The sequence below is a fragment of the Tiliqua scincoides genome, chromosome 10 (genome assembly GCF_035046505.1).
Source record: "Tiliqua scincoides isolate rTilSci1 chromosome 10, rTilSci1.hap2, whole genome shotgun sequence".
In the NCBI taxonomy this organism is placed as follows: domain Eukaryota; kingdom Metazoa; phylum Chordata; class Lepidosauria; order Squamata; family Scincidae; genus Tiliqua; species Tiliqua scincoides.
Genome location: NC_089830.1, coordinates 15,898,360 through 15,923,646, shown reverse-complemented (window position 1 = coordinate 15,923,646; position 25,287 = coordinate 15,898,360). Strand labels below are relative to the sequence as shown.

The 25,287-nt window shown below is 46.6% G+C and overlaps 1 protein-coding gene across 5 annotated transcripts in view; it reads left to right on the top strand.

The window, feature by feature from the left end:
• The window catches only part of PHACTR4 (phosphatase and actin regulator 4), a 136,340-nt gene extending 112,566 nt beyond the window's left edge, over positions 1 to 23,774 (top strand). For all 5 annotated transcript variants that reach the window (XM_066638885.1, XM_066638882.1, XM_066638884.1 and 2 more), the window contains 8 exons: positions 6,847 to 7,420; positions 9,802 to 10,016; positions 10,692 to 10,848; positions 12,847 to 12,902; positions 15,038 to 15,099; positions 17,018 to 17,155; positions 18,985 to 19,061; positions 21,753 to 23,774. In XM_066638885.1, the coding sequence (XP_066494982.1) occupies positions 6,847 to 7,420; positions 9,802 to 10,016; positions 10,692 to 10,848; positions 12,847 to 12,902; positions 15,038 to 15,099; positions 17,018 to 17,155; positions 18,985 to 19,061; positions 21,753 to 21,768 (1,295 nt within the window). In that variant the 3' untranslated portion in view covers positions 21,769 to 23,774. The remainder of the gene's footprint in view (positions 1 to 6,846; positions 7,421 to 9,801; positions 10,017 to 10,691; positions 10,849 to 12,846; positions 12,903 to 15,037; positions 15,100 to 17,017; positions 17,156 to 18,984; positions 19,062 to 21,752) is intronic.
• The last annotated feature ends 1,513 nt before the right edge of the window (positions 23,775 to 25,287 follow it).

Below are 25,287 nucleotides of genomic sequence, written 5' to 3'. Positions count from 1 at the left end.
AGAGATGAGTGCTTTCCTGGCCGGTAGGTCGTGACCCACTAGTTTGGGAACCCCTGGTATATAGGGAAGGACACAGCCTTATCATTTGTGTTTTACAATTACGACGTTGTGTAAACAGATAACTGTGACCCCTAAAAAGTCACCTTTTAATTCACCTTTTCGAGAGGGGAAATAGCTTGGTTCTATGGCAGAAACTTCAACTGCTGACGACTTGGAGTGAATTAGCAAAACCAGTGTGTTGCTGAGTTCACCTTACAATATTTTCACAATACAGTGGTGTCTCCAGAATGAATTGCCATTGTACAGTGGAGGTCCGCGGTTACGTGTTTCCCAAAGGAGGCATGTGCAGCAAGGATACATGCAACAATTGTTTAACATGAGAAGCAGCCTTTAGTCTGACAAGGTACCAACTTAGCTTTGCTGGCCCCGGGGCAAAAGCAGGAAAGCCAGAAGAATCTGTGCCCCATTCCAGTTTCTAACACAAAACATCAACTTGCAAAAGCAACAAATTCTAGTGCAACAGGCCCTCCTTATCTGCAAATTTAAATATCTGTTGATGCCGAACCTGCGGCTAGAGGGCCTCAGAGGACCTCCCAGACCTTCCAGGTCTAAGTCCAACACTATACTACACTAGCTCTAAGTAGACTTGGCACAGTTAGGAGAGAAGGCCGGTAGGATGCTGGAATGTGACCAGAATGCTACAGGGTATGTGTTGTAGAACAGTGGCATAGAAAATAAAGGGCTGAAGCTGGTGGATGTGAAAGGTCTAGTGTTCCTCAACCAGTGCTACACATACCACTAGTGGGACTTGAGGTGGTGTCCAGCGATGCACATGGGACTCCCAGACACCTGCCTCCCAGCAGAGAGACCAGCTACGGCCGGCAACTTCCAGTTGCTTGTAGAGGTGTTCTGAGGCTCAGGGAGGCCATGTGCAGCCTCTCCATACCTTTGGGAGATAATAATAATAATAACTAGGTATTTATATACCGCCTTCTGGATTACTCCTCTGACTTTATTCAAGGCGGTTTACACAGGCAGGCGTTTCTAAATCCCTCAAGGGGATTTTTACAATCATAGAGGTTCTCTCTTTCAAGAACCAACAACATTTCAGAATGGATCTTCCTGGTTTGGTCTCACTTCTGGCCTCCAGTCCTCCCACGCAGGCTGGCAGGCAGCTCCATCTCTCACGTAGAGGGCAGCCAAGACGCTTCTTGCTCACACCAAGAGCAGGCGGAATCACTCAGCTGGGCTTGTCAGCTGCTTCAAGGTCTCGCCATTCTCAGCTGTTCAGGGAGCTGCCGGTGTCCTCGAACTGGCGACCTTCTGATGTTATCTTCGGGCTAACGGAGGCTCTACCCTCTAGACCAGACCTCCTGCCCTAGATCTATCGGATGTAATGGGAAAGTACTTTAGGTTTGTGCCGGTGAACCAAAAGTGCCTTCCTGACACATCTGGGAGGCTTCTGAGGAGGCCGGGAAGCTGTGAATGACCTCCAGAAGGCCAGGTGTAGTTCCTAGGTAAGTAATTGTAGCACCGTGCACCCCCCCTGTGGATTCATTATCCTTATGGTATCCACAGGGGGTCCTGGAACAGATCCCCCACAGATACTGAGGACCCACTGTTGATGTGAACAATCTGAGCCTCTCTCAGTGCTTCTGTGATAATCATTTCACTCTCTAGTGCAGGGGTGCTCACACTTTTTTGGCTCGAGAGCTACTTTGAAACCCAGCAAGGCCCGGAGATCTACCAGAGTTTTTTTTTACAATGTTCGCGCCATCATAACATATAACATTTATGTGTACAATGTATGTTGGTGTACCTTGAGCCCCACTGAGTATAACAGGACTTACTCCTGAGCAGACATGCCTAGGATTAGGCTGTGAGGCTGCAATCCTAGCCACACTTACCTGGGAGTAAGCCCCATTGAGTACAATGGGCCTTACTCCCGGCGTTTCCTCCCAGAGGCACCTGAAGGGGGGGGGGTTGGCACTCCGCGATCTACTCATTTTGCCTCTCGATCGACTGGTAGATCACGATCCACCTATTGAGCACCCCTGCTCTAGTATGTTCACATAAGGATGGTTCATAACTTGGTCATAGAGTGTTTCATCACTTAGATCAGGGGTGTCCAAAGTTTTTGGCAGGAGGGCCACACCATCTCTGACACTGTGTTGGGGGCCGGGGGAAAAAATAATTAATTTACATTTAAAATTTGAATAAATTTACATAAGTTTATATAAATTAATATACTAGAGGTGGAACTTGTATGAATGAATGACGGTCTTGCAATAGCTCAAGGCCTTGCACAAAGCCTGGCTGCCCTTTTCTTTGCTGACACTGCTGCATCACAGACGTCGGTGTGGGCTCCAGCAAGTTTCTGGAGGGCCAGAGGCTCATTGGAGGCTGGGGTCTTCCTAGGGCATTGGGAGTCCTCAAGAGCCGCAAGTGGCCCCAGGGCCAGGGTTTGGGCACCCCTGACTTAGATTAATGGGGGGATCATAGAGTATTGAGTTAAAAGAACTATGTTAAGTATTACCATCTAAGATATTTTGTATTCTAGCAGCTGGTAAACAGAGTTGCCATGTGGTAAGAAAACGGGATTGCTGCAAGTTGAGGAAGAGTTTCAGGGCTGTGCTCTGGAATACACAAGGCTCTTCTTTAGATCTGTGTTGCTTTGTGCAACTGTTTGCTAATGTCTGAAATCTCCTAGGTGTTGCAGCCACCTTCTGTGATCAAGTTCTTGCTGCATTTGTGTGTGTGTGTCTTAGCTCAGCTCAAAGAACTACAAACTAAGCTGCTCACCTGGAGTGACTGGAAATGAAAAACCCTCAGGTGGGTGGATGGAAAGGAAGCAGGTTGGGGAATGTAACCAATAGCCACAAGTCTCCATTGGCTTTAAGGAAGGAAGTCTGCAATACTCATACTCAAGCCTTGTGTTGGTTTGGGCCTTGCAACACCTGTGGTTCGAGGGTGTGGAGAGGAGGAGGAGTGAAATACAAGCAGAATGTGAGAGCCCACACCTGTTCCTGCTCACCTGCTGAGAATTCACACTGGGAACATGAGGTCGATTTCGCAATTCTCCTCTAGACATGTAGTCGCTCAAGTGCAGGGTGTAGAATGCCTTTGTTTTGGGCAGACAAGGCAGTGACAGGAGGTAATTCTACACTGTCCAACCTGCAAAGCCTCACCATGTGATCGCATCCGGGAGGAATGAGAAGAAACCTGATAAAATATCAGCCTCGGTAGAAATGGCACGGCGCTAGAACTCCAGAGAAGGGGGGCAGACTGGCCCGTTGAGGGTCACATATGACTCACTTGGAGCTTGGGTTTGTAACGTAGTGGTGGGGGGAACCCAGGTGGTGCAAGATGTTGTGAAGCTGCTTTGTACAGACTCAAATATCCGGTTTATCTACCTGTCATTATTGTCTGTTGAAGGGCCTCTTGCTTGGGAGACATCTTGACAAGATCAATCAGTGTTTTCAGAACATCACTTAAGTCCTTCTACACCAGATCATAACCTGGGCTTTAAGGTGGTCCTGGTGGCAGAAACACTAATTTTGCACTGATTAAGTGAGGAATTCCTTGCCTTTATTTTACCATGGCACTGAGGCTCAGCACTGCATGTGCATAATGACAACCTTGGTTTCTCGTTCAGTTGGTTAGGATGGGGGTGCTTTGTAACCTGTCTGTTTTTGGATCTAAGCTATGTTTCTGGGGTTGGATTATGTCTGGTTTTGAAGATGCCATGAGAGTAGATAGAGAGTCCTCCATTTTGATTCTTGTGGCAGCCATGGTCGCTGAGAGCCAACAGAAGCATCTGGCCCCTGGCCTGTGCAAAGAAAATCTGGAAATCCCAAACATCTTTAAAATGGCACCTGCCAAAACACCTGCTTGAGAAGCTCTGTGCTCTTCTCTCTTGCTTCCTCTTGTGGCCTGCAGAAGTACTTCACCTGTTCCCCTACTGGAAAAGCATGTTGATAGAAATAAATTTGCCCAAGTAATCCCAGTCAAGAAACAAACTCACTGAATTACATAGAATTCATACCCTGCTAACTGGATAAGAGGCACTTTTTCAAGTGGGTGCTCCTCTTTGATTTAGCAGAGGGGGAGTAACTGGCCCTCTTCACCCCAGCAGTGTCTTTTCTATTGGCTATCTGCTGGTATTCTTTTGCATCTTTTTAGATTGTGAGCCCTTTTGGGACAGGGAGCCATTAGTTATTTGATTTTTCTCTGTAAACCGCTTTGGGAACTTTTTGTTGAAAAGTGGTATATAAATACTGTTAATAATTAATAATAATAATAATAGAATCATAGAGTTGAAAGGCACCTTCAAGGTCATCCAGTCATAGCTGTAGCAGGAAATCCTCCTAGATTAGTGTGTTTCCAGCAAATGCCTGGTGAACCTCTGCTTGAAGAACTCCAGTGAGGGAGAATCCACCGCCTCCCTTGCCAATCTGTTCCACTGCCAAACCGTCTTTCCTGCCAAGAATTTCTTCCTGATATCCAACCAGAATCTTGCAGTTTGTGCCCATTTGATCTAATTCTGCACTCAGAGAGCTGAGGAGAGATTTGTCCCTTTGTCTCTACAACTCCATAACGCATTACGTTGGCGAGGCCATTGGGGGAAGAACATTAGAGGAAGCAAAAGCCTTGCAACGGCAAAGCGGGGAGCTGTTTTACTGGCTGCTTGTGCCGTCCATCAACACCATAAGTAGGGAGGCAGCCCAGCCCTCCAGGTTAGCATGGAGATTATCTGCACCGATGTTGCGGACAGTGTAGTAGGCATGTACATAACTCTATAGTGAATGCATATACAAAAGCAAAGAGGTTTGGGAGTGTCATTAGCTGATGCTTCCCCTAAAACCTGTTCGGGCCGCCACGGGGACAACACCTTCCCATCTGCAGAAACTGGGTATACATCTCAGTATGCTGGGAAGTCTAACCACAGATGGAAAACCAAGCTCTCCTAATGACAAAATGCTAATTCAAGGTCCAGAATCCTTTCTGCTCATTAAAAATGTGAGTGTTGGCGGAATGAATTAAGGGAATTATATCTCAGCAGCTGCAGGACCAACTGCATGACGGGGCAACTGTGTGGCTGTAACCGTAGACCAGACTTTCTCAAACTGGGTTGTTGCAGCACTCCAGCCTGAGGGGCTCTGCCTTTGTTCCTTTAAGGGATAGGGAGGGCAGAATGCAGCATCACAATCCCTAGGATCGCACCTCTGCCAGGGGCTTCATTTTACTCATCACCGCCAGCAGCCTCCCAGAGAATGTGGGGAGGCCATGGAAGCCTCCACAGGGCTCCCCAAGCCTCAGAAAATCTAAAAATGGAATTTGTGACCCACTTCTGGTTTCGTGATCGAAAACCAGAATTGGGTCACGATCTTTATTTTTAGATTTTTTCAAGGTTTGGGGAGTCCTTTGGAGGCTTTTGCAGGCTCCCTGCACCCCCAGGATTCTGGTGCAGGTGGTGGTGAGTGAAACAAAGCCCCTGTTGCCCCGGAAGTGGCACGATCCTGGGGGTAGCATCCCTGCATTCCCCCCTCTCCCGCAAAGACTTACTGTGGGTCCCAAACTCCTGGAGGGTTTGGGAACCGCTGCCGTAGTTCTGTTGGTTACCATCTGTGGGATGAGGAACATTCTTTGGGATGTGCAACTGGAAACCCTGCTCATTCTCACCACCTGCACAAGCTAGTTGGATAAGTTGTCATCCTCTATTTAAATGGCATATTTTTGATTTATACTTTTTTACAAAACCCCTTCCTGTTTGTATTCAAGACTTGCCCACAGTGCCTGCTCAAGTGCAGATTGTGTGGTTCTCCAAAGCAAATCTTTCACACCCACACGCCTCATTATTCTCACTGATTGGAAGAATAAGATGCTGGCAGAGTTTCCAGCAATCTGCATGAAGGTGCACTTTGCAGAAATGTTCCTGAGAGAGGCAGGAAGAAAGGAATGGCTGGGGGCAAATTCTTGCGCAGTTTCTATGTTTGTCATATGAATACTCTGGGACCCTTTTGTTGCCTTTTGGCTATTGTATTTTCAGCTACTCCTCCTGTGGGCGAGTATGCAGAAATCCAGCGTGGCCTATGAATGCAGTCTCAAACGTACTTCCTTTTTATGTATGTCACTGGTGGTGGTGTCACTAGGGGGTGCAGGGGTTGCGGGCTGCACCGGGTGACATGCACGGGGGGGGGGGTGACGCCACTACTGGCCGGAACTTTTTACATATTTGTTTTTTTAATAATACCATCATATTATATATATATATATATATATATTATATATATATATATATATATATATATATATATATATATATATATATATATATATATATATATATATAATTCAATGCATAATTTCATGAGGAATGCAATGAAACAAACCGCGTTGAAATGTCTCTCTCAAAAGTTATAGCCAAAAAACCAATAAGGCAGCAATGGTGCATCAACGTGCCCACTACCTAGAGTGTTGCTCCACCCACTACATGGGGGGAGGTCCATCAAGGGGGTGACGTGCTGACTACCCACACCAGGTGGCAGAAACCCTAGTGACACTGCTGGCCACTGGCTTTCTGACAGTGTCTGGCTAAGACAGGCTGAAGCTGAAAGTGTGTGCTGTCTTAGGAGTTGAACCTTGGTCTGTATTCACAGGACTGCAGTGGCTCTCTGCTGTACAAATTCCTGCTGGAATATGTAACTGAAAGGCAGCTGGCAAATTGCTTTCCATTGATCAGTGTCTGGCTTAGCCGTCGTTCCAGAATTTGCTCAGCTGGGTAGTTACCTTTTCCATTGCAAGGAAAACTAAGCAGATCTAATGGGAATCTCTCTTTTCTTCCAGCTGAATTGTCGCAAGCTTTCAGTAGCGGCATGACTTTGTCGAAGCCTTCTCCACCTTTGCCCCCCAAAAGAGGCGTCCCACTGAACGTGTCCTCATCTCTTGAGTCGGCTGCTTCCCCCAAGTCACCCAGCGACAAGTTCACGCCGTCATCTCATCGCCCATCTTCGATACCAGTGCATATGATACCACCGTGCTCTCCTTCTCCCCCTCTGTCCTCTCACGTTCCTCTGGAGCCCCCACGTGTTCCGCTACCTCCTTCCACCCATGGGGGAGAACCATTCTTTTCTGGAGAACTATGGCTGGAGACCCCACAAGATGGGTTCTTGCTGCCAGATGTGGCCAAGAGGATGGCTGAGCATACATTCGGGGAGCCTCGCGTGCCTTCTCGACTGCCCCAGCTCCCGCTGCACATCCGCATCCAGCAGGCTCTGACAAGCCCCTTGCCATCAACCCCACCTGCCGAAGGGTCACACAGGGCTCACTCCCTGCTCTTTGAGAATGAAGGTTCCTACGAAGATAACGACACTGGGGGCCGGACGCGATCACTGCCAGTTACCATTGAGCGTCTGAAAGTGTGAGTCACGCTGGAATTGCTTTTGTACCCCTCTCTCCTACTGGAGCATCCAAGTATTGAAAGCGAAGTCATGGACACCAGCTTAGTGCTGTTCTCTCAAGAAATTATAAAACATGATTTCTACAGCTAAGGAGCTCTGCACAGTGTGGAGTTTGGCAACCTGGAAGTTGGTGATGTCATCGTCACTAAACATCCTGAGGTGGTGCAACTTGTGTGTCATTGCACAGTTGTGAAAGGGGTATGCACACCTACATGGAACCCCCCTCCCCCGCAGTGGTTCTCAAACTTTTTTCGACTGGTGGCTTCCTTGACCTACTGGGCTGCATCTCTCCATTAGGGCTGCAATCCTTTATATTGCATAGGGCGGTAGGGTTTTCATGAGGTTTCCACTGCTCTCCGGATCCACAGCTCGCAGTTTGGGAACCACTGCCTTGGGGGAACATAGGATATGACCTGTGTTCTAATGTGGTAATTCCTGGAGTTTAAAAGAATCAGTATCTATCTAGGAAGAGGGAGAAGTGTGATTGTTGAGCGTACCTTGCTTTTAGTTTTCTTGCCGTAGCTATAACAACAGGGACACTAGATTTGGGGATCATCAAGAGTGGGAGGAAGTGGGAGGAATATCCTTGCTTGGGATAGTTTCTAGACTAGAGCTTGCTTATGAGCCATGCACAGCTGGTATTAAGCTGCCCAAAGGCAGGTGTGTGCCTTTATTTAAAAAAACAAAAACCACCTGTATGGTCCTCAGAAACTAAGCCTTGGAATCTGAAGAAAGTATGCTGCGGTCCATTTTCATATTTGCAAATCTTAACTCTGCTTCGACTAATTAGTGGCAGAGGAGAGCAAATAGCTATGAAGGGAATGGAGTCTGGCTTGCAAGAACCAGATAGCTTTCTCCCACTCTTCTCCCCTCCATCCCCACAATTCCTTCTGCTTCCTAGAATTCACCAGGCATGGTCTGCACTTGCAAGCATATAACCTGAAATTGGCTTACAACATTGGTTACAGTATTGGTTATGGTTTTTACAGTATTGGTTTATGTGCTTGCCTGATAATGATGGTGGAGTATGTACAGCCCTGGTGATGAATTATAGAGTTGGAAGAGACCTGCAAGGTTATTGAATCCAACCCCCTGCCAATGCAAGCTGCTCACAACAATGGACTTCACTTAAAAAGAGAGAGAAACCTTCGCTGAGGGTGAATGGAGGGCTGTTAATTGCTTGATAGCACTGCCTGTGAAATAACTGAATCACTTGGCACGAGCAGATCTTTATAAAATATAAATAGTCAGCCCACTTTGCCATCAGCTGTGGATGGTCCCCTCACCATAAGCAAGACCTCTGTGATGGAAGGAGATAGATGGTTTGTGTGAGTGTGCCGATGCCAAGAGAGGAAGCTTAAAAACCTGACCTTGACCGCCCATCATTCTTCCATGTTCACAGTCATGGGAATGCTAGTTTTAAGGTATGCTGGTTTCACTTGCCTGGCCTTGTTTCAGTTGGTACAGTCAGCTCTCTTCATACATAAACTCGTTATCCACAAATTCACTTATCCGCCAAGGGCAGAATTGCCACCTACCTTTCATTATTCGTGAGATAATGTGTTCTCATTATCTGTGAATAGTGTGGCTGGGGTAAACCCCGGGAAGGAACCAAGAGACAAATGGAGGAGGACGGGTGAAGCAAACCCTTCCATACTGCTGAACACTGAGGCCTTATTGTTGGGCCAGCAAGTCAGGGGATAGCCAGCACGGAGGAGAAAACATCAGATGTTAGAGGTGTTGATGAGCCCTCAATGTCACCCATCCCCATAGATTTCAAAGTAACATTCAGGTCAATAACATTCATAGAGTGTATAGCGAAGAACCTAACCCCTCGAACCTAACCCCAATGATTCAGTATCTGCTAATTCAGTACCCATTAGGTTTTCCAGGAACCTAACCCTAGTAGATAATGAGAACTGACTGTACATTGCGCATGTGTTTATTCCTCTGCAAGCTCTATAAATGGACAGTTAATCTAGCGCAGGGGGTTCTCAAACTTTGCCCAACGACGACCCAGTGTTCTATGGTGGAGGGTACCACAACCCACCACCTTCTCCGGCACCATTTCCACAGGTCTCTGGAAGCGACTAGAAGTCACTTTCACTGGTAGTGACTTTCCAGCTGCTTCTGCAGGCCTGTGGAGGCCCAGTGAGTCCTCCAATTGTGTCAGGAGGGCTCCAAATTGCAGGCAGCCAAATGCAAGTGTGGGTGGGAGGGCCCAAACCAGGTCTCACCATATCAGGTTGTGACCCATCAAGTGAGTCACTATCCACAGTGTGAGGAACTTTGATGTAGAGTGTTTAAAAGAGAGAGAAATAATTGTGTGCCTTTTCGTTAGTCCAGACGATGACAGCCAAGAAGAGGAAGACCAGGAGGAGGTGCACCATTCCAGTTCCCACGTTTATATTGGAGATAGCCCAGCAGTTACGGTTATTCCCAGGCTAATGCTTCAGACTGTGCATGATGAAGAGGAAGGGCCAAGTGATTCAGACTCCGAGGGACCAGTTTTGTACAAGGAAGAGGAAGATGAGGATGAAGATGAAAGTCACAACAGTAAGGCTTGGGTCAGAATTCCACCTGTTGAGATTCAGAATCTCAATGAGTTGGCAAGGAGGGCATAAGAGCAGAGGAAGAACCTGCAGTTTCTCTTACCCTCAGTTCACAAATTCTTCCCTATTGGAATGGGGACAGTAGAGGAACCAGACAAGAGAACTCTAGATCCACTTCCTGTTAGTGGTTTCTCTGTCACCTCCTGTAGTGTTAGTCTACCAGCTTTAAGTCTAGTGTTCAGAGTGTCTTATTTTCTGAGCGCTCTGTAGCAAGCAAAGTGCAAAAGCTACATTTTGCAAAACTTTGCAAATGAAGAGGTGAGTCATGAGATTTGAATAGTGTTCACTGCTATCCACAGTTTCTGGTATCCACAGAAGCAGTGGTACTTATCCCTTGCAGTTACTGGGGGACACCTGTATTTCTTTTCCCCACCTATATTATATTATTATTTTCCCCCACCTATATTCCCCAAATATATCCAGTGTATATTTTTTCAGATGGACCTCTCTCTGAGTGCATGTTTTGCACTGGAGAGGGATGCTCTTTTGCCACAGTGGTACATTCACCTACTTTGTATACTGTGCTGTAAGTGGTAGTGTGACCTAAAGGTATGGGACCAACTGAATAAGAAGCAACAGGCCTTTCTCAATTGATGATGGCCTCTCTTTTTCTTCCAAGCCGCTCTAGCCAACAAAGTCAAGAGGAAAGATACTCTGGCCATGAAGCTGGGCAATATGGCCCCCCGGCAGGAGGTGACAGGAGAGAATGCTTTTCCTCGAAAGAGCAAGGAGGAGTGGAATGAAATCCGACAACAGATTGGGACAACACTGATCAGGTAGGAAAAGCTAAGAAAGGTATGCCTTCATTCTGGTGGGGACTTTCCCATTTATTCAGAAGCATTGGAAATGCCCCCAAAACAAGGAGAGTCTGGCTAGATCGGGCCAAAGGCCAAACTAGTCCTGCTTCCTGTGTCTCAGTGGTTCACCAAAAGCCTCAGAGGGCACACAAGAGAAACAAGATAACTGCACCCTGTTGCCACTCCCTTGCATCCTGAGGTAGCCTACTTCTAAAACTCAGAGGTTGCATACAGTCATCATGACTTGTACCCTGTGATGGATGCATCCTCCACACATCTGTCCAATCCCCTTTTAAAAGGCATCTTGGCCAGATGCCATCACCACATCCTGTAGCAAGGAGTTCCACCGATCAGATAAGTGCTGGGTAAAGAGATGTAGGCGCTTTTCCCCTTGGAATGTCTTTGCAATTAACACAGGAACTGAGATGCAGCCACACTGCCTGCTGTGGTTGTAGTCAGTGTTATGGGAGAGATTAGGGTCCAAAGCAGGGTAAACTTAACCCTTGCTTATTGGGTAAGAGGCACTTTTTCAAATGGGAGCTCCTCTTTTATTTAGCAGGGGGAGAGTAACTGGCCCTTCTCACCCCAGCAGTGTCTTTTCCAGTGGCTGTCTGCTGGTGTTTTGCATCTTTTAGATTGTGAGCCCTTTTGGGACAGGGAACCTTCAGTCATTTGATTTTTCTCTGTAAACCGATTTGTGAACTTTTGTTTAAAAGCAGTATATAAATACTGTTAATAATAAACTGTTTTGTGTGTCAGCTCCCTGAAATCACAGCCATTTGGACACGCCCTTCCATTCATCCTTCAGTAGAAGTAAAACTCTTCCCCTTTGCTGGAATGCAGTTTCTAGGGAAGAAGTTACTGAAACATCAGGAGTGAATATCTGAACCTACTTTGTCCTGCCTACCTCTGGCTCCTGAGGTTGAGATAGTTAACAACAGGAGGCAAGAAGGGCAAAATATCTAGTGTGGATGCACAGGGTCCAGTATATTACAGTGTGATGTACAGTATATGCGTGGTTGTAAAGATTGTGGAAGAAACAAAACTTCAGGCTCTGTTTAGGTTTGAACCAATCAGAGGTATAAGCCTGCCCCTGTGTTCCATTTCCCTGTGGTTAAGTGAAACTGCAGATACAGGTGAATGCCTCCCTCCCACCCTCCAGAGCTGAGGAGAGCTCCGACAGGAGATCTGGTGGGTCCTCTGAGCCCAGCAGAGGCCACAAACATCCGTATCCTTACTGGCAAAAAAAGCCTTATAGGTAGAAAAGACCTTACAGGCAAAAAAAAAAAAAAGCAACTTCTGTTTCCTAGGGAAAACGGAAATGATGTTTTCAATGCCTTATAATGCATTAGGAGCACCAGGGAAGCCACTGAAGGAGCGCACAGGGAGGGTGGGCTGTGGACCTGATCCACGTATAAGTGAATCTGTGGATACTTTATTGCAAAGTATAATAGTTTATTACAAACAGATTTGCAGGGAGATCCTGCCCTGTTGCCAGGGCAAAATTTGCCTTACAGGTAAAATGACAACATATCATAGAGTTGGAGGGGCCTAATGTCTAGTCCAACCCCCTACCTTAGGCAGTTATATCTATAACTTACAAAAAAAATTCAGGACTCAGTAAAAACATGTGAGAAGTCAGAGTGGCAGGGCTGTTTCTCCTTTCCCACTGACCTAGAAATTACTTGTTTCTTTGCTGGTAAAGTAAGTTGGACACCAGTGTCTGTCTGTCAGCCCATCCTCATTCCTCCTTTCAGCATAACATTTTTCTCTTGTTCAAGGTTTGAGCCCCCAAAAGGGCAAAGTTCAGGCGTACTAGTACAAATGCTGGAGGCCCACTTCTGCACCTCCTTTGAGACTGTCCTTTGAGTTTATCGCAGTTTTCTCCTGGCCATTGTCAGAATGTGCTGAGCTAGAGGGTCTATCCTAAAATGATGCATTTGTAATTCTTTCGTCCTTTTTTAATGTTTTAACCAGGCGACTAAGTCAGAGACCAACGCCGGAAGAACTGGAGCAAAGGAATATACTTCAGCGTAAGTAACACCTTTGTGAAGTTCCCCAACAGTACTGTTTGCTAAACAACATGCACTCTCGGCATATTGCTTTGCAGTACAAAACATGACCTCGTGGCATTCCTTGGCCACTGTCCCAAACACAGAGCAGATACTTCACTTGCTACTCCAGTTAGGCAACATTCTTGCCACTCTGCCTGTGATTTGCGTAGAAAGTTTCATTAAATGCCCAGTGAGTTAAATGCTGCAGCAGGTGCCCTAGATTGCAGCTGGTGAGTGGTGTGCCCAAGGGCAGGACTTGCCACTTGGCCACTGTAGGTTGTGGAAACATCTTGGCTTGTCTTCTCCAGGAACTGCAGGTGGCAAACGAAAGGCTTGTTTAACTGAGACAAAGTATTCCAAAGATGGGGAAAGAAGAGGAGTGGGTGCAAACAGTAGCGTACCTGTGGGGGATGTGACCTCCGGTGGCATGGCTGGGGGATGCTGCTGCCACTCTAGCCATACTGCCCCAAGGGCTACCCGTGCCTGCTGCCTCCCTTCCTGGCCCTCAGAAGGCCTTCTAAGGTCTCCGGAGGGCCTTTAAAAAACTTCACTTCCTGTTTTCGGCTGAAAACCAGAAGTGACATTTTAAGGCTCTCTGAAGGCCTTAAAAGGGGGCTAAGGTGTGCCCCCAGGCACCACAGTGGCCAGGACTGCCACTGGGTGCAAAACCAAGTGGGCCAGAGGGTGTTGGTGGTTGTAGGTGTGTGATTTGAGTAGCAACAGGTTTAAGGCAGCGATTTTTCGGCAGCGAAAATCTCATGGCACATTGATGAGGTGTTAAAATTGTCAAGGCACACCATCAGTTTTTTTTTTTTTTTTTTTTACAATTGACAAGGCACAGCGCACTGCCGGTGGGGGACTCAAATTCCCCAATGGCCCAACGGATAAATGACTCTCTCCCAAACTCCTGCAGCACACTTGCAGACCATTCACGGCACACTGATTGAAAATCACCGCATTAAGGCTTCCAGGCTTAAGATCACTGATAAATGAGAAGGGAGGAGCTAAGGAGAGTGGGGCAGGGTTTGCTAGTGTAACTTGGGGGTAATTGGTTCTGCGTTGGGAACTTGCAGCCCAACCCAGGAGCAGGGGGTGGGGGTGGGAGAAGGATAACCAGGCACCGATACACTTGTATGGGACAGTAGTCTTGTAGGGGAGGCAGCACATCTAGTACAGTGTCCCCAAAAGAGCCAACAAGGAGAGGTTCATACTGGAAAAGGCAAGGCCCAAAATAGGATCTTCGGCTTGGTCAAGGGAACAAATTGGCAGCCAGTGGAGATTTCAGTGTGAGAGTAATATCCCTCTGGCTAGCTCCAGACAGCAATCCAGTTGCCTCCTACTGCACTGCTTAAAGTTTTTGGACCATTTTCAAGGACGTCTTGCAGTTTGTTCTAGCAAGGGAATGACCAGGCATGAACGACAGAAGCAAAATCTTGTTCATCTGCTGTAACTTGGTTGATCAGCTGGGAAATGAATGACTTCCTATTAAATTGGATGTGCCCTGACTTCACGGCTTCCATGTTATTAGTCTTTTGTGTGGACAGTGTTTTGGGAATTTTCTCTGTCCCTGGTTCTTGTGCAGGGGTGTCCAAAGTTTTTGGCAGGAGGGCCACATTGTCTCTCTGACACTGTGTCAGGGGCCGGGGGGGGGGGGGAAGAATTAATTTACATTTAAAATTTGAATAAATTTACATAAGTTTACATAAATGAATATATTAAAGATGAACTTATATGAATGAATGAAGGTCTTGCAATAGCTCAAGGCCTATAAAGGGCCTTGCACAAAGCAAGGCCAACCTTTTCTTTGCTGCCGCTACTGCATCACAGACGTAAAAAAACAAGCAGTGGAAGGAGCCCTCATCCCACAGCTCACGCGAGAGGTCAAACAGTCGCCCTCATGCTGAGAGCAGTTGCATCAGGCCAGTGTGGGCTCCAACAAATCTCTGGAGGGCCAGAGGCTCATTGGGGACTGGGGGGCTCCCTGAGGGCCACATTGAGAGGCCTCGAGGGCTGGGGTTTGGGCACCCCTGTTCTTGTGTGTTTAATTCTCAAGAAGTTAATAGAAGTCTGTCTTCCAATATTGTGTTCATAAATATCACTTGACTTCTTGACAGCAAAGAATGAGGCTGACCGGCAAGCTGAGAAGAGGGAAATAAAGAGGAGACTCAGCAGAAAGGTATTGGAAAATTACACATGTTGTTTTCATCTGCTGCTAGAGCTCTCTGCAGGTGGTGGCCCATTGAAGCACACTGTCTATGGGGGTGGCAAGATTTATTCTGGGACATTGACATTTGGTGCCATAGAAATCAACAGGTTGTCAAGATTTCTGAGCTTTTATTATTATTTTTTTCAGTTATGTCACAGGAAAAACAGTAATACAACCTTGGTGTAAACAGGACCAGGTCCCTTCATGAAGCCAACTGAGGTGATTGCCTCAGGTGGTGGATGGGGAGGTACATGTCTCACCTCCCTTCTCCACTCACTCCTGCCGCTTCTTGTCCTGGATTTGGAGAGGAACAGACTGGAGAAGGAAGTATGGAGGAAAGGAGGCTGATGGGTAGCCCAGTGGTTCTCACACATTTAGCACCAGGACCCACTTTTTTAGAATGAGAATCTGTCAGGACCCACCGGAAGTGATGTCATGACCAGAAGTGACGTCATCAAGCAGGAAAATTTTAACAATCCTAGGCCTACTTACCCAGGAGTCAGTAGCATTTACAATCATTGTTAAAAGAATTAACCTAATGGCTTGTTAAAAGTATAGTTCTGTAACATTTCCCCAAATGCAGTCACATGCCATGGCAGCATCAAGTCTAATATATTAAAAATAAAATATTGAAATGAATGGGGACCCACCTGAAACTGGCTCGCGACCCACCTAGTGGGTCCTGACCCACAGTGTGAGAAATACTGGGCTAGCCTCTCCTATTCCTCTCCTGCACACTTCTTTTTCTGCTCTGTTCCCCTTCTTCCTTTACAGGTTGGCCTGGCTGGCAAACTGCCAGGTGAGGGGAAGTGATATTTGGAGCAGCAGGGCAGTAGGAGTCTTTGTGCCTGGGCCTGGTCTTACACTGACTTAGGGCGCTATCCTAACCCCTTATGTCCGTGCTTTCCAGCACGGACTTAAGGGCAGTGCAGCTCTGAGGTAAGGGAACAAACATTCCCTTACTTTGAGGAGGTCTCCATGAGTGACACCCAACTGCAGGATGCAGCACACGTCCCATTGACTGGAAGTGCTGGAAAGTCCTGACATAAGACGTTAGGATTGCACCCTTAATTTGCATACTTTGTTCTGGTTGTAAACACACCTCTGTGTGTCTTCCAAACCCAGTAAGGCAAATCATTTTTCAAGCTGCACTGGTGGAAAAGGCACCTCTCTTCATCTTACTGAAATTGGATATCCTACATGTGACCACTCCTTCACTGAAACCCCCTTCCCATATATATCTGATTACTGTGAGATTTTGCTCGGTTGCAGTTGCACTGCCCTAAGCTACTCTGCTGGAGCCGTGCCCTAGATGTATTGCTGCACCTTACACCAGGACTTGCGACAGTGCACTAGGATAGGAACCTTGCTAGCCCATCCCTTTACGGCTTGGGTCCGGGGTATTTGAGGGACCGCCTCCTTCCCTACAATCCTGCCCGTGCTCTTAGATGATCTGGGGGGGCCCTTTTGACTGTGCCGCCACTAAGAGATGTGAGAGGGGCGGTGGCCAGGAAGAGGGCCTTCTCTGTGGTGGCCCCCGAACTGTGGAATACCCTCCCCTTAGAACTGAGAACTGCTCCCTCGTTGCTAACGTTTCGGCATGGACTGAAGACCTTTTTCTTTCGAAAAGCTTTTAATTGTTGACAGGCTGGCTGGCGTTCTTGCTTTTTATATGAAAATCCACAGGGTTTGTTTGTTTTTAGATTTTTTAATTATTGTAAATTGTTTCTTAATGTTGTATTTTTAAGGAGTTGTAAGCCGCCTTGTGTGCCCATTGGGCAAAAGGCGGGGTATAAATTAATAAAATAAAATAAATAAATAAAAATGTGTTTTGGCCTTGCACATAGACTGTGCAGTTGACTTGGAAGTGGATGTTTGTTCCTTTCAGCTTAGTCAAAGACCCACAGTGGCTGAGCTGCAGGCAAGGAAGATCCTGAGGTTTCATGAATATGTGGAGGTAACTGATGCTCAGGACTACGACAGGCGAGCGGACAAGCCATGGACGAAATTAACCCCTGCTGACAAGGTGAGAGAGAACATGCTCCCTGCCCAGCCCATCTCATTGCTCTTGTCCCAATATCATCACTACCTGGAACTTTTACTTATTTAAGCATTTATCTACCCATTTTCTCTGTTTTTTCCATGAAACTCAAAACTGTTTACATAGGCAAACTATTCATAAAGGTTTAAAATTTCAAAATAAAATAGGAAAGCTATTCTTTTCAAATGGGGCTTTTACAATTATTTGTTCTGTGAGAGGGACTCGTCAGTTACACCAGATGTTTCTGTCCCAAGTGCAGCCATCATCCTGGCTGTGCTCTGTCCAAGCTCTCACAGCAGCTTTAGTTCGCCCTCGGTAGGTTCTCAAGATGTTATCTGTCTCCAGCGGAGTCTTCTGCGTTCCACATGCTCTCACAGTGTCTTTGTGAAGTGAGAACCCAGGCTGATCATGCTTCGCTTCTTCAAGCAGGGCACCCGCTCAACCTCCTGACCACACATCCTGTCCTGACTTAGCTCCTCAAGCTGTGTCATCCTCAGCTGTCCAAAAGTCTCCTTTCTTCCCTTTTACCTTGCTGCATCCTGCTGTCTGCCAGAGCTTTCATGTGATGCCACTTCTCTTACTTTGAAACCTTCCTGAAAACCACCCTTCTATCTAAAGTGTTTGGTCCAACTTCCAAACTCCTACACCCTTCTGTTATGAAGCTTAAATACCTGTTAATGAAATAAACCCATACTGGTGGCCCTTGTTATCTGTGGGACTGTATCTGAGGGTTCCGAACCCGCAGGTAAGAACCCACCTGGACTCTCCGAATGTGATCAGAGCAGTGCTCTGGTCACGTCCAGAGGATTTTCTGAAGCCCGTGTATCTGCCCACCGCCTCTGCAGGCTTCAGAATGAAGCCAAAAGTCACCTTTAAACATTCTGAAACCCATAGATGCCACGGGCAGATGCGTGTGACCTCTGTGGGCTTCAGAAAGTCCTGTGGATGCAACTGAAGCACTGCTCCAATCATGTTCAGAGGTTTAAAGGGCCCCTGAAATCTTTGTATTTGAACATCCATGGATTTCGATATCTGTGGGTGTTCAGAGTACAGAACCCCTGTGGATATGAAGGGCTGACTGTTTTTGCCTGCTCCTTTGTCATCTGCCTCCCCATCCCCCCCATTTCCTCTGTTATCTCCCGTGTCAATTTTAGATTGTAAGTTTTCTACTTTCTAAGGCAGCCTGCACGCTGATAGTGCTACGTAACTGTTCATGATTGCACTTCTCGGAGTAGGGCATCACACTAGTGCCAAGCCCAAAGAGATTTGGGGTAAGAGATTTGGGGTAAGGTAACCTTCCTCCCCGCTCCCATTCCTGCAGCAGCTCATGACTTTTACAACATTATCTGTCCTCCCACTCTTGCATTCCAGAGCTTCCTATGCAAAACCTAAAAAGGACCACCTTAATGCTACAATGACCCTGAAAACACTGACTATAGAACAATAGGATATGTACATACAAGACATGCCAGAATTATAGTAAATAGCATCAGGCGGAGGAATATCACTGGAAGACCCTATGAAGAATCAAGGTGGCACCAAAGCCAAGCTTCATGCCAGCTGCTTCTTACCTTTTTCTCCCTCCCTCCCAGATTAGACTCTTTCTTGTTCTGATTTTGGCCACTGATGAGGAAGCCCCTAAAGAGGAAACACAGCACAGGAGAGGTTATTCCTGATTGAATAAAATGCAACTGAGGCAAAAGTACGAGGATGTCACTTCGTCATGAGCTCAGCTGTGATAGTGGCTGTGACGTAGCTGGAGGATGGGAGGTTTTCTTGATGAGCTGATAGGATTCCTCTGCCCCTTCTTTCAGGCTGCCATCCGGAAGGAGCTGAATGAGTTCAAAAGCTCTGAAATGGAAGTCCACGAAGAGAGCAAGCAGTTCACCCGGTAAGTTCCTGCAGGACCACAGTGACTTTGTCTAGTTCCACTAGGCCTGCTTAATTGAGTCAAAGAATGGATATTCAGTTCTTCTAGCACGGAAAATGGAAACAGCTTATAAGCTGCGATAAAACTATATAATGTTTCTATATAACAAGTGGCTCTTTTAAATAGTCAAATAAGTGGAGTGCATTTTTAAAGAGATCTCTCCAGGAGCATGAAATCTGCTCAACAGCACCATGTTGGTTAAACTAAGTAGATCTTCACTGTGATGAAGAACCAACAATGGAGCTCAGTGGATCTCTTCACTTACCCACCCACCAGAAGCCCATTCCCTGGTCGACATGCCTTTGTGAAGTCTCTGTCTTGTACCCACCTGCCAAACAGAGGGACAGAGATCAGGACCCTCAGATATTCATCCAGAACTACAGGCGTCAAAGCCCGACCCACAGGCTGGATCCAGTGCCTGCAAAACCCTTCCCCATTGTGAGCAGCATTTACCGTTCTGTGCTGGTCCATCTTTATTTTCCAATGCAATCATTTTACACAGTCGTGCAGGGCAGCCACTTCTGCTGCCTGTCGCCCCAGCAGGCTTTGTGCTGTGATTTCAGGGCAGAAACGGCCGCCCAGAACAACTTTGTGAAAAGATTGCACTGGAAGATAATGGTAAGTGCTGCTCACAATGGGGGAAGGCTTTCCCCAAAAGCAGTGGTCCGCAGCTTGATGACCACTGGTTTAGAACAACAATTTTCAACCCATGTGCCACGGCACATCACAATAGATGCACATGTGTAAAGTCATGCACATTGGGGCAAAAAATCAAAACTTTAGATATAGGCTGATGGGTTCTGAGCTGTCTGTGACAGATCAGGAGAGAGATCTGGTGGTGGTGGTGGACAGGTCGATGAAAGTGTTGACCCAATGTGCGGCGGCAGTGAAGAAGGCCAATTCTATGCTTGGGATCATTAGGAAGGGTATTGAGAACAAAACGGCTAGTATTATAATGCCGTTGTACAAATCGATGGTAAGGCCACACCTGGAGTATTGTGTCCAGTTCTGGTCGCCGCATCTCAAAAAAGACATAGTGGAAATGGAAAAGGTGCAAAAGAGAGTGACTAAGATGATTACGGGGCTGGGGCACCTTCCTTATGAGGAAAGGCTATGGCGTTTGGGCCTCTTCAGCCTAGAAAAGAGACGCCTGAGGGGGGACATGATTGAGACATACAAAATTATGCAGGGGATGGACAGAGTGGATAGGGAGATGCTCTTTACACTCTCACTTAATACCAGAACCAGGGGGCATCCACTAAAATTGAGTGTTGGGCGGGTTAGGACAGACAAAAGAAAATATTTCTTTACTCAGCGTGTGGTCGGTCTGTGGAACTCCTTGCCACAGGATGTGGTGATGGCGTCTAGCCTAGATGCCTTTAAAAGGGGATTGGACAAGTTTCTGGAGGAAAAATCCATTAGGGGGTACAAGCCATGATGTGTATGCGCAACCTCCTGATTTTAGAAATGGGTTATGTCAGAATGCCAGATGCAAGGGAGGGCACCAGGATGAGGTCTCTTGTTATCTGGTGTGCTCCCTGGGGCATTTGGTGGGCCGCTGTGAGATACAGGAAGCTGGACTAGATGGGCCTATGGCCTGATCCAGTGGGGCTGTTCTTATGTTCTTATGTGTGCTGTGGGAGTTTGGAGCAAGAGGTTGAAACTCGCTGAAAAACTCTTCCAGTTCTGCAGCTCCGTTTCTAGGGCAACTGCAAATGAATGTAGTAATGAAACTGTCTGCTGTGCTGGTAGAGGAAGAGGAGCAGACAATTCATTACTACAGACAGTTGCTCTAGAAACAGTCGCAGAACCTGGACAAGTCTAGAAGCCAGAACCAACACCACAAGAAGCGAAGACCATAGAAGTCAATGTGCTGCAGTGGGTAGAAAGCAGAGGGGTGGGGTGTCCTGGGTGCCAACCTGGAAGGGGGAGCCACATTAGTCTCACCCAAGATGTGGCAACGGGAGAAGCAGCAACAGCACTAGGTATGTAGAGCCACTGCCTCTCCTTGTGTCTCAGTGGCTTTGCAATATTTCTGCCACCCGGTTCCTTCTCCTTTGGAAGTTCAGCCTCCAAAGGTGAAGGAACAGGACAGCAGCGACATTGCAAGGCTGCCACGGCCTCCTCTCTCTTGTGCGCTGCACAGCGGCCTCTCAACCTGGCTGTGCCCTCCTCCTCCCCAGAGGCTTGAGAAACCTCCAGGGGAAGAGGGGGCACCTCAGCCAGACTGAGAGGCTGCTATGGCCTCCTCCTCCATGCTAGGCCAAGTGGGAACAAAGCCACTTGGCTGAGCTTGGAGTAGCCGCAACCTGGAAATAATTGGCGGTGACATCACATCATTGCCAGTTATCTCAGTGACGTGACACCACCCTGGGCAGCAGAAGTGGTTTCAACACCACTGGTGTGCCATGAGAAGAAAAACGTTGAAAATCACTTACAGAAAAATGGAATGATGAATTTTGAAGCGCAATTACTTCATGGGGTGTTAAGCTCTGTGATAGTCAGCACCGCCATAGCAATGAGGACTTCATAGGGAGAGAGCATGAGTGCTCAGGCATGTCCTGGGTGTTGCATCTTTCTTTGGGGTTTGCATGCAGTGCAACCCCTTGCCATCTTCCAGATACTGTGTGATTCTCTTACTTTCTGTCGCAGGTTTCATCGGCCGTGAAGCTTAAACAAAAAAACACTTGTGACACATTGGAAGAGGAGAAGATTTGCAGCATTTTGCTGGGTTTTTTCCTCTCTGGATGGGAGAAAAAGGAACCTTGAGGCTTACCCAAGATTTGCATTCATAACATATCCAGGAAAAGATGGTCTGCAGGAAATGGGGAAGGGTAGGGAAGACCTTTGTCCCAATGTAGCATGTGCGGGAAGGAGTTTGACTCAAGTGCCATCAGAGCCCAATGGTGGGGGATGGGAATACAAATCACTATACCTCAGATGATACCGTAGTACCCCTGCATGTGACCAGATGCCCTGGTTCAGTAGTCACAAACAGCTCTAAGATATGAACGGATTCTCTCCCCCCCCCCCCGCAACCTCTCCCAGTTCCTGTTCTCTTTCCTGTGACCATGTTGTGTGCTGTAAATAGCTCAAACTGTTTGATGTTCCTTCTTCAAGGAAGAAAGAAAATGAGATCTCCGTTCGAGAGATTTTAAGTCAGTTTGCTGCGCGTTTGCTCTGTAAAAAGGAAATTTCAAAAACAATATACTGTTCTGGCAGCAAAGCAAACTGACACATTACTGGAGAGGTCTGGTGTTTTTTTTTTGTTTATGTCCTTTTGATGTACTTAATATTCAGAATCACTACTGACCAATTTTGCATCCTCCTGCAGAGGAATTGTATAGTTTGGAAATGGTATATGCTGCATCTTGTAAAAAAAAAAATCAACAGTTTTTTTAATTTTACAATGGACAACAACAAGCCCCCCCCCCCATAGACTTGCTGTAAAGCTGAAGAGACCTCATTTGCAGATAATATAGGCCTGTTTTTTTTTAACAGGAACTGCAATGCCTAAAACAAGTTGCCTTCAAGAAGTGGTGGCGTGGAATAGATTTTATTTTTTTTAATCATGGCTTCCTCTTAAAAAAAAAAAGCAAGTAAGCAAAACTTTCTGGAACTAAAGTGGAACTTGCCTTTTTTTATAAAATCATGTAGCAAAATGTACTGAGAGTTCCAAATCCAGTATGTTTGAAAAGGGCTTAAATCTGCCTTTTTTAAAAAAAGAAACGAAGCAAAAAAAAGGGATGTCTGTCTTACTTTTATGCAACAGTTCAGGTTGGTGTGTGGAGCCATTGCTGGGTTGCACGGCAAATGACACTTGTGTCCTTACGGGCAGGGTTGGCCCAAGACTGACAGCGCACAAACACCACCCCCACTTCTCCTGGTTGGGTGGTGTGAGAGCAACCCTATCTCTTCCCATCTAGATTGAGAAACAAAGAGGAAGTGGAGGAGAGGAGAGTGGCAGGCTGTGGTTATTAATGTTGCTAGTGCTACTTTGGCTGGGCATAACTTCTTACCCTTTTGGCAAAGGGTCCTGCTTGTAGATGTGGCTTTATGTTGGCTCCTAGCCGACACGCACAGGACCGAGGAAGTCTGTCCCATACAATTCTGTGCTTGCTTACCTTGGGAAGAGGTGCTTATTTTGCCACTGCTTCTCCTGTTGCCAAATATCTGGTCAGTCAGGGGACCAGATGGTAGAGGAATACAAGCTCTTGTAACCTTCAACAGTTTTGTAGAAGGGATTCCAGCAGGCTCAACTTCCTTCATAGATGACTGAGAGGAGCCGCACCTGGTGAAATTGTCTTTTAAAGCAATGGGCCCTGCCTCATCCATGCATCAGCTAACCTTTTCTGGTGAGCCAAGGGAATGAGGCATGACCATCGCAACTGTGCTGCCTTTGTGCTCCGGATTCTCTTTCTGCCCCCACCCCAGCTGATTTTTCCCCCCTTCATTCTTGTTCTTGAGCCCACTTGAGAATATTTCCTGTGGGGTTAAGGGGGGGTGGAGGTTGGCCTTGTTCCCCCTTAAAGCCAACCCTTTGTAAGGTGCACAGAGAGAAGCTATTGTAGAAAACACTGGGGTGCTGGTGCACTCTAGATCGGAACTGCTTTTATGGTGTACAAAATATCTCTGTAGAGGAAATCATTGCATTGTATATCAGTCTTCCTATCAATGAGATTTAATGAAATAAATTTTTTTAGGAAAAAAGGTTGTTCTTTGTTTCTCTCCTGCCATCTCGCTTGGCTGTCATGTGTCCTGCTTGTTACCTCAACCTCCGCGCAATCAGTTTCATTTCCAAATGATAAAGAAGGGCTTGCTCTTCTGAGGAAGAACAGATTAGGTTGTGTACAGATGGGAACACTTCGAGGTTTTTCTACCGCAGAGGAACCTCTGCTTTTTCTCCCCCTTTATGTCCCCGCCATCCTTCTATTGACTCGTTTTTTTATTTACTTTATTTATAATAAAATATATTTACTGCTTATTGTCGCAAACTTAGGGGGTTTTGGGGTGCTCAGAGTTCTTGGTTCTCGAACCCTAAAGCCCTCAAGGCTCCCCTGTTTAGTAGTACTGCCACCACCCTGTATGTGCCAGTGCCTCAGTCCAGGAACACTGAGACCCTCTAGGCTTAATTCTATCCCTTGCAGGCACTGAGCGCTTTCTCCAATTAAAGCTTCAGTCCTCAAGTTACTAGACCTCAATGAGCACTTGGTAGCTTGCTGAATGGCTAGGCAGGATTCTGAACCTTTGTCCCCAACAGACAATGAAACAACTCAGTAAAAGGTATTTTAGTTTATTTAAGTACATAAGGTTACATAAAGTTACAGTAAGGCAGCAAATGCTAGAGGCATAAACATCTAGGAAACATATCAGCAATAAAATAATAAAGCTAGCTGGCTATCTCTATTAATCCCTATCTCTCACCTGGGTCAGCTTCTCTTGTAGATCTTTTAGCTCTAGGCTACCTGTGAGGCCAGGTGCCCATGGTGGACAATTGGAGCTCACAGGCGTACAGGATGTTGCACCCAAAAACGCTGTCTAAGAAGGAGCAGGACACACCCCTTGGGGCACTCATTATACTTCTTATGTTTATAGTACTGAGGTGACTTCATACTTATTTAGACTGTCCAATCAGAAACTTTTGAGGACAGAACCTTCTTAAAGTTGGCCTGGTTGCTAGCTCTCCTAGTTCTTACCCCTCCCAACCGGAGATCCACAGCTGCACTCCATCACGCTTGATCAGGCGCCTCTCTGTCTCCTAAGGTACTAACATTCCAATGGGCTGTAATTCTTGTTGTCTGTCCTTTCTGGCCAGCAAAGGAGAGACAACAAACTTTTTGTTTATTTACTCACATTCTTGCAGCTAGGGATGGCTAGCAACTTCTCAGTTGCATTGTCTTAGTGTGGTTCAGGCTTCTACTGCCAACCTGGGCCTAACATGTACATATTCATGACACTTATCTCTAACCAAATTTCAAAGTTGCTAACAACAAGGTAGTAAGACAATAAAGACAATGGAAACATCAATAGAGAGATGCTCTTTAGATTCTCATATAACATCAGAACCAGGGGATAGCCACTAAAATTGAGTGTTGGGAGAGTTAGGACAGACAAAAGAAACTTCTTTACTCAGTGTGTGGTTGGTCTGTGGAACTCCTTGCCACAGGATGTGGTGATGGCATCGGGC